General features: G+C 37.4%; 1 protein-coding gene across 1 annotated transcript; it reads left to right on the forward strand.

Annotated features, from left to right (window-relative positions):
- Nucleotides 1-7,139: 7,139 nt before the first annotated feature.
- Nucleotides 7,140-7,997, forward strand: LOC141620872 (uncharacterized). The gene is made up of 4 exons (XM_074437629.1): nucleotides 7,140-7,204; nucleotides 7,312-7,469; nucleotides 7,581-7,700; nucleotides 7,806-7,997. The coding sequence occupies exons 1-4, from the start codon at nucleotides 7,198-7,200 to the stop codon at nucleotides 7,995-7,997; spliced, it is 477 nt and encodes a 158-aa protein (XP_074293730.1). The 5' UTR covers nucleotides 7,140-7,197.
- Nucleotides 7,998-8,435: the final 438 nt, after the last annotated feature.

An 8,435-nucleotide genomic window follows, 5' to 3' on the forward strand; every position in this document is an offset into this window, starting at 1 on the left:
TATCATTATTATGACGATTTTTGATATTCCTTCATTTTTAAAGTTTTCGCTTTCATTTTGTGTTTCATTCTGAAAATTGTTGTAAAAGTGATGTTTATCTCGATATATCTTTGTAAAATGGATGCTTACTTACCGATATATATTGTAAAATGGATGCTTACTTGCTGAAATTGCTGTAAGATTGTGGTTACTTGCTGAAAGTGTTGTAAGAACGAATGTGGTTTCTTATGGATTAGTGTCTGAGTTTGATGAGGAGGAGCTCGTGCGGCTTTTTTAGGCTTGTGCTAGGCATGATCGAGCTCCTCGGTTGTGTCGTAGTCTTGGTTTTACTGACCGTGTTCATGGTGAGTTTCCGAATTCGGAAGGAAGTGCCTCTATATTGGCATTGTTTCACGTCATCGCATTGCATAATAAAAGTGATTAAGGTTGCTACCGTAACAACTTCGAAGTGAAAGAACCACCAAGCGATGCTAGCATTATTAATTTATGATGATGCTTCCCTCTTTTGCACTGAAAGTAGTAGAGTTGATGCGTTTATTTCGATTTGAGATTTAGATACTTACATGAAACGTGCAATCGCCTCAGTAACCATTTGAATTAAAATACCTATGGAATGTTGGAGAACACGGTAACCAACTAGTTTGAAGCCTCAAACTAGTCCTTCCATTTCCCGCTTTTCTTAGTATGACAATTGTTTCGCCGTGATACTTTAAAATGAGTCCTTGATCCAAGTGTTCATCTTTTCTACCGTCTCTGTCTTTTATGACAACTTCAACTCCATGCCAGCAACATTTTCGTTGCTGAGCTCAGGTTGCTCAAACATTTTTCCAAGGCCATTGATACTGGTCCTCTGTTGTTGTACCTTTTGTTCTGTGTGAAGGAAGATTCGAGCTTGAACATTACCTTTAAAGTGCTACACAAATTTCTTACAAGTCCGGGTCATTAAGGGTATTTTACTTGTTCATTGTGACATTGAGTACACTACAAGAAAACCTGAAACAGGCGATCAAATTTAGCGATCGAAGAAGTAGTCGCCAAATTGGCGACGGATTTTCAAATTGGCGACTGAAATTAGTCGCTAATCGCGCATCGACTTTTTCAAAAAGGGAATCAAACGTGGCAACCGAAATTTTGGATTTGGCGACTGAATTATGGGTAGTCGCCAATTTGGCGATGAAATTCGATTTGCCAAATTGACAATCGCCAAATTTTTAGTAGAAACCAGTCATGTCATTTTTAAAAAGGGAATCCACGTGGTGACCGATTTTTTTACATTTGGCGACTGAAATTAGAGTAGTCGCCAAATTTGGCGATCAATTTTAGTCGCCAAATTTAAAATTCAGTCGCCAATTTTTTAATACATTCACCCTCTCTCCTACTTTACTCTTTGCAAAAAAAAAAAAAAGGGGGACGAGCGATTTGGCGAAGCGACGACACCAACCAACAACACCACACAACCACCCTTCCACCGCCATTTCCACCGCCACATCCACCCTCTTTAATTAGGTTAGTTGTTTTTGTTTAATTTCAGTTTATTTAGTTTAATTTGTTAGATTAATTTATAGTTAGTTTAATTAATTTGTTGTTAGTTGGTTAGATTTATTTGTAGTTAGTATGTTTGATTAATTTGTAGTTAGATTTAGTTTAATTTGTAGTTAGATTTAGTTTAATTTGTGTTTGAATTAAAAGGAATGATTAAGGGGTTTTTGTGGGGTGGGGTGGGTGGCGGTTCGGCCGTGGGTGGGCCGTGGTGGGGTGGTTGGCGGTTCGGCCGTGGGTGGGCCCACCGGTGGCGGTTCGGGTCGTGGGGTGGTGTTTGGTGTTGGTAGGTAAGTGAAACCGTCTCATTATCATTAGTATTAAGCTAAGTGGAACCGTCTTAATTAATATTATTATTAATATTAAGCTAAGTGAAACCGTCTTTTGCATTAATGGAATTAGCTAAGTGGAACCGTCTTTTGGATTAAGAGAAATTAGCTATTAGCTAAGTAGAACATTCTTTAGGACTTGATTTTGATAAATTTAGTTTGATAATTTATGTTATTGATGAATTGAGGTAGAATAACCTTGTTATTTTTGTTTTTCTTTTCTCTTTTCGGGGTTGTCACCGCTACCGCTAGGCACCACCGTGACGCGCGGTAGTTGTTGCTTCTTGTTTTCTTTTCATTTTTGCTTTTACTTGATTAGGTAACCTCCTCTTACCGATTTACCTTTTATATTTACTAATTTTAGTTCAAATTATGTTACGGACTTTAGGATAGAAGCCTTTATTATGTGGTTGAATTGGGCTATTGATTGACTTAATTAATTTAGTACTTGATTGTGTTGTTGTTTGATTTGATGTTGACTTAGTACCCGTTCAAGAATTACTCATTAGGAGTAATTCTTGAATAGTCCCCATTTTGGGATCGTCTTTGCACGTTCAAGTCATTTAGGTAGTAAACACGTACTTGTGATTTATTAATGAGGAATGAGCTTGGTGGCGATCCCTTTAATGTTCTCCGAATACATGTATATGTGTATTTGGAGAACTAGAAGGAATTTGCCAAATTTTTTCCTCATTAATAAATTACAAGTGTGTTTGCTAGTGACTTGAAACGTACATTGACGGGTTTAGGTTGGAGTGATAAGGACCCCATTCAAAGATGGATTACTTATTGACAATATTTATATATTGTTTTCATATGTTTATTGTATAATGTGGAGTATAATGTTTAAATTTTGTATGTAATATTATTGTTATTTTTTAAAAATGTTTAAATTACTTTGGGGTCTTCTTTAGAATAAAATGAAGAGATTGGAACGTTCATGGATGTATGAAGGAAGATTAGACCATTCCAATAAGAAAAGACGTCCTACCGCTAGATTTATAAAGGGTGTTAGCGAGTTTATTGAATTTGCTAAACAACAAGATGAATATGACTTGGTAGACAAAAAACTTAGGTGCCCTTGTGCCAAATGCAAAAACCTGAAATACCAGCTTGACATTGTAGTAGAAGAACATCTCATTATAAACGGGTTTAAGCCAAATTATTACAATTGGATTTCACATGGAGAAACATATTCTCCAATTCATGAACAAACTCACACCCAACAAATACAAAATGATGAGAACCCATATAGAGAGATGGTTGTTGATGCTATGGATTCCACTATTTTTAATAGTGATGACCATACAACTATTTCTGAAGAACAACCACCACACCCACAAGCAAAAGCCTTTCTTGACATGTTAAAAGCCTCAGAAAAACCCTTGTATGAAGGAAGCAGAATGACATTGTTACAAGCCGCTTCTAGGCTAATTACCTTGAAATGTGAGTTCAATATGCCATTTGTTGATGTTGATGGCATTGCCTCGTTACTTGAGGAATCTTTCCCCGATGATAATATCATGACCCGAAGTTTCTATACTACCAAAAAAGTAGTTAAAGGTCTTCGGTTACCGCATGAAAAGATTGATGCATGTCCTGAAGGATGTATGCTATTTTGGAAAGATGATGCTTTGCTTGACAAATGTAAAGATTGTGGGGCGGATAGATATGAGACAAGTGAAGGAGATACAGTTTTGGTGTTGAAAAAAGGCAACGGTAGTAAGAGGGCCAAAAAGAGTAAGAAACCAATAGCATGTAACCAATTGTTTTACTTTCCTCTCGCACCAAGACTTCAAAGAATCTATGCCACCAAAAACATTGCCGAACAAATGAGATGGCACAAAGAAAACCCACGTGCTCTGGGGAAGATGAGTCATCCTAGTGATGGGGAAGAATGGAAACGATTTGATCAGATGTATCCCGATTTTGCCAAGGAACCCGCAATGTACGACTTGGCTTGTGTACGGATGGATTTGATCCTTTCGGTAATTTTGGGAGGAAGTATTCTTGTTGGCCCGTTATGGTCACACCATACAATTTACCACCTTGGTTATGTATGAAAAGACCATTTATCTTCTTGTCACTTATTGTTCCGGACCAAAAAGCCCGAAACGTAATTTGGATGTTTATTTACAACCATTGGTGGAGGAGTTGAAATATTTGTGGGAAGTTGGGGTGGAAACTTATGATGTGTCTAAAAACAAAATTTTTCAACTTAAAGCTTCCCTTTTGTGGACAATAAATGATTTTCCCGCCTATGGTATGCTATCTAGGTGGTCTACACAAGGACAAAAAGCATGTCCTTGTTGCATGGAGGAAAGTAAAGCATTTTGGCTTCCCAATAGCAAGAAAATAAGCTGGTTTGATTGTCATAGATGCTTCTTACGAGAGGGAAATCCACATAGGAAGAACAAGAAAGCTTTCACAAAAGGTAAAGAGGCGCTTGATGCCCCTCCGAAACGAGTGCCTGGGGATGAGATATGGAAGACGGTATGTGATTTACCATCCCCTATTGATGGTACCGAGGAAGAATTTAAAGAATTGAAAAAGCAGAAAAACGGTTGGTTTAAAAGAAGCATTCTTTGGGACATTCCTTATTGGAAGACAATGTTGATAAGACATAATTTGGATGTAATGCACATAGAAAAGAATTTCTTTGAGCAACTAATTGACATGATCATGGATGTAGAAGGTGAAAAATGTGATAGCATTGCTTTTAGAAAAGATTTGCAGAAATTTTGTCATCGTCCCAAATTACACATTCGCGGCGACGGGTCTAAGCCAACATCCATTTTCACTCTCGACAAAGCTAAGAGAAAAGTATTGTGTGAGTGGTTACAAAATTTGAAGTTTCCTGATGGGTATGCATCAGATTTTAGTCGATGTGTTGATCTTAAGAAGTCAAGTTGCAAGGCTTGAAAAGTCATGATTGTCATGTATTCATGGAGCGATTATTACCCGTTGCTTTGAAACACCTCGTGCCGACAAACGTTTGGAATGCAGTTGTTGAGATTAGTCAATTCTTCCGAGATTTATGTGCCTCTTCAATATGTGTTGATGACATGATTCGTCTAGAAGAGCAAATACCACAGATATTGTGTAAGCTTGAAATGATCTTTCCTCTTGCATTTTTTAACTCCATGGAGCATCTACCGGTTCATTTGCCATATGAAGCCAAAGTTGGGGGACCCCTCCAATATAGGTGGATGTATCCATTTGAAAGGTAATTAAGATAATCTAGCTACTTTTAAATTAAAATTAATAATAATAACTAATCTATTTATTATATGTTAACTTTATTATTAATAAAACTCGTCATTAACTTTTATAGGTTTCTTAATCATTTGAAGAAAAAAATTGGTAATAAAGCTAGGGTGGAAGGTTCTATATGCAATGCTTATTTAACGGAAGAGATTGCAAACTTTTGTTCTCTTTACTTTGAAAAACATATAGAAACCAAAGCAAAAAACTTGAATGTTGAGAAACCGGATGAAGTAGACGGAAGTTTACCAGAATTTTTTCAAACTCAAGATGATGAAGGGTGTTCATCAAAGGGGCAAACAAGATATTTGGATGATAAGGAGTATAATCGTGCCCACCTTTACGTGCTATCTAATTGTGACCTCTTGGAGCCATACGAAACACAGTTTGTTAATGATTTCATTCAGAGGAATCCTAATATAAGTAAGGATGATGTTTGGGACAAACATGAGGACCAATTTCCATCATGGTTTCAGAAACATGTAATTGAGTTGAATATTCAAGATGATTTGATAAGAAGTTTGGCTTTTGGTCCTTCAAAAATGGTAAGAACGTGGAATCGATACTCGGTTAATGGGTTTAATTTTCAAACATTCAACCACGGTAAAGGTAAGGCTAGGTGCAATTGGGGGGTTACTATTTCTTCTCTTGATGACAACGAATACTATGGTATAGTTGAAGATATCTTTGAAATTAGTTATAGTGGACGTGACCGAGCTTATAAAACTGTCTTATTCAAGGTTGACTGGAAGGATAATTTTGTGGCTGGAATGAGAGTACATGAACAATACAAGCTTGTAGAAGTGAATCGTACTAGAACATACTCTAAGTATGATCCATTTATACTTGCACATCAGGCTCATCAAGTGTATTTTGCTACTTATCCAAGCACAACAAATGATAGAAATCAAAATGCGTGGTGTGCAATCTTTAAGACAAAGGCACGGTCACAAGTTGATACAACTTTTTTCAAGAAGAAAACGTTTCAAATGAAACGCTTTTGTCTCCACCCGATGAAATCAACTATGAGCATGAGAATAAAGATGGTGAAGACATGGAAGAGGAAGAATATTATGATGTGGAAGAGAGACTCACGGGGAGGATGAGGCGGAGGAGGAAGAGGAGGAGGAGAGAAGGGAAGAAGAGGAGGAGAGGAGGGGGAAGATGAGGTGAGGAGGAGAAGGGAGGAGGAGAAAAGGAGGAAGGACGAGGGGTTTGGAGATGAAGATGATTATGATGATGATGATGACGACGATGAGGATGAGGATGAGGACGAGAGGTTTGAAGATGAAGATGATTAAATTGGTATAATTTTGTATTCCTCAAGAGTAAATTATTAAAATTTAGAAGTCCGTATAATTTTCATTTATCATTATTTGTGTTAATTTTTATTTGTATTATCGAGATGGCTGGAGCAGTCGAGGTAGGAAGCGTGGAGGCGGCTCAAGTTCGGGAGCCAGTACACGTCCGGAGGAGGAGGAGGAGTTTGTGCAGGAGGATCCGATGCAGACAGACGGTGACGGTGAGGAGACTGACGCTACCGACGAGCCAGCACGGGTGCCGATACGGTACACTTCGGATCATCGGATGATTCTTGAGCCGACGGGATTATGGTAAGTTTTATTCTTTATTAGTCTACTTTTTTTATTTCTTTTTTTTTGTTTGTAATTTTACATGTTCAAAATAAATGCAAGTTTATGGACGATTGCGTGATACGAGGTGTCACGAAAAGCACGAAGACTAATTTTGTGGGTCCAATTCCTACATCGTGGACACAAGCTTCTCATGCACAAAGAGAGGCGTGGTTCAATAACTTTCGGGTATATATTTTCCGTAATTCTTTGTTTTAGAAACCAAATAATTAATTTTGATAAATTTTTTAAGAACCAAGGTTATACTTTTATTTTATACTAATATGAAATTTTGTCGCTTTTTTTTTTGTAGCTATCATTTGCTTGGTCACCGTCTCAAGAACAGAATCTCCGTAATAGTACAATGACGCGGTACTCGACGATATCGGGACGTGATTTGGAAGGTAGTTAGGCGCCCAAAGGAACCAGACCACATGAAAGGTATTTAATTAACTTGTTTTGTTATTTGTATTAATTAGCATATACTCTCTTATGTTATAAATAATATCAAGAACTTATTAGTTATGATTTCATATGTGTAATTGCAGGTGACAAGTATGAAGGCTTAATAAAGCATACCAAAAGTGAAGCTTTTCAGAAGAAGTCTAAGCAAGCATCCCTCAACAAAAGAGGAGGAAAGGAAGACGCCGTGAACGAGCCTACTCATTACGCGGGTTCACGATCGTTCTGGAATCGTATGTTGGGTGTAAGTTTGTCTATTATTTCACACTTTTTTTTTTGTTTTCAATGCAACATGTTTATTTTATGTTAGATTTTTTGTTGATTTTCTAACATGTATGTTTTTTTTTTCATTCAGAGAGGAAAGAAGAAGTCACAGCCGATTGCGACGGTACCGGAACTGTTTCTGGACACGCATTCCAGGGTTGACCACAAAGGGGTTAGAACTTGGACTAAGCCAAAAGACAAGCAATTATATGTAAGTTTTCCGTAACACTTAATTTTTGTTAATTTATTCTCTTTTAAAATGTCGTATATAAGGTGGTTACCATATTAACTTACAACCATTTGTTTAATATTGTAGGAAGCATTTGAACGAGAAAAAGCCGCCAATCCAGAAAAACCGGATAATGACATATGGTATGAGTTGGTGGATGGCTTCAAGAAAGGGCACGTGTATGGTACCGGAAGTTCAACACCGGCTTTCTATGAGAAAACGCGTAGAAGATCGACTTCAACAATTCCCAAAGAACACGTATCAACCGGGAATTATTAGTCAACTTCAAAGTCAAATAAGAGAGCGTGATGAACGTGATGCCAAACGTGATAAAGAACTTGCCAAACGTGATGAAGAATTCCGGCAAAGGAAGGAAAGAATGGAAATGTTTGAGAATTGGTGGCAAGGTTGTAACCCCGGACCTAGATCCAACTACGATCCAAATGATCCGCATGGTCCACATGGGGAGTGGAGCTAGGTGTTGGCCTCCAAGTAAGATGATTTTAGCATGTAAGCTTGTAAAACTTGAACACTTTAGACTTGAACATTTAGAATAGCTTAGCTTGTAAAACTTTCATTTTCAATATATGAAATGAAGTTTGAGAAATTGGGAGGTGTTTGGTTGAAATGTATGGTGTTGTGTGTTGAAATTTGGGATGTATGGTGTTGTGGAACATCGGTTTGTATGCAGGTTGTAAATATTTGGCTAGCAATGAA

Source organism: Silene latifolia, chromosome X (genome assembly GCF_048544455.1).
Source record: "Silene latifolia isolate original U9 population chromosome X, ASM4854445v1, whole genome shotgun sequence".
In the NCBI taxonomy this organism is placed as follows: Eukaryota; Viridiplantae; Streptophyta; class Magnoliopsida; order Caryophyllales; family Caryophyllaceae; genus Silene; species Silene latifolia.

Excerpts from the sequence above, each read along its gene's own strand:
- LOC141620872 (XM_074437629.1), top strand. Across the intron at positions 7,470-7,580 it reads TCTGGAATCGTATGTTGGGT|AGAGGAAAGAAGAAGTCACA; the intron begins GTAAGTTTGTCT and ends TTTTTCATTCAG. Across the intron at positions 7,701-7,805 it reads CAAAAGACAAGCAATTATAT|GAAGCATTTGAACGAGAAAA; the intron begins GTAAGTTTTCCG and ends TTAATATTGTAG.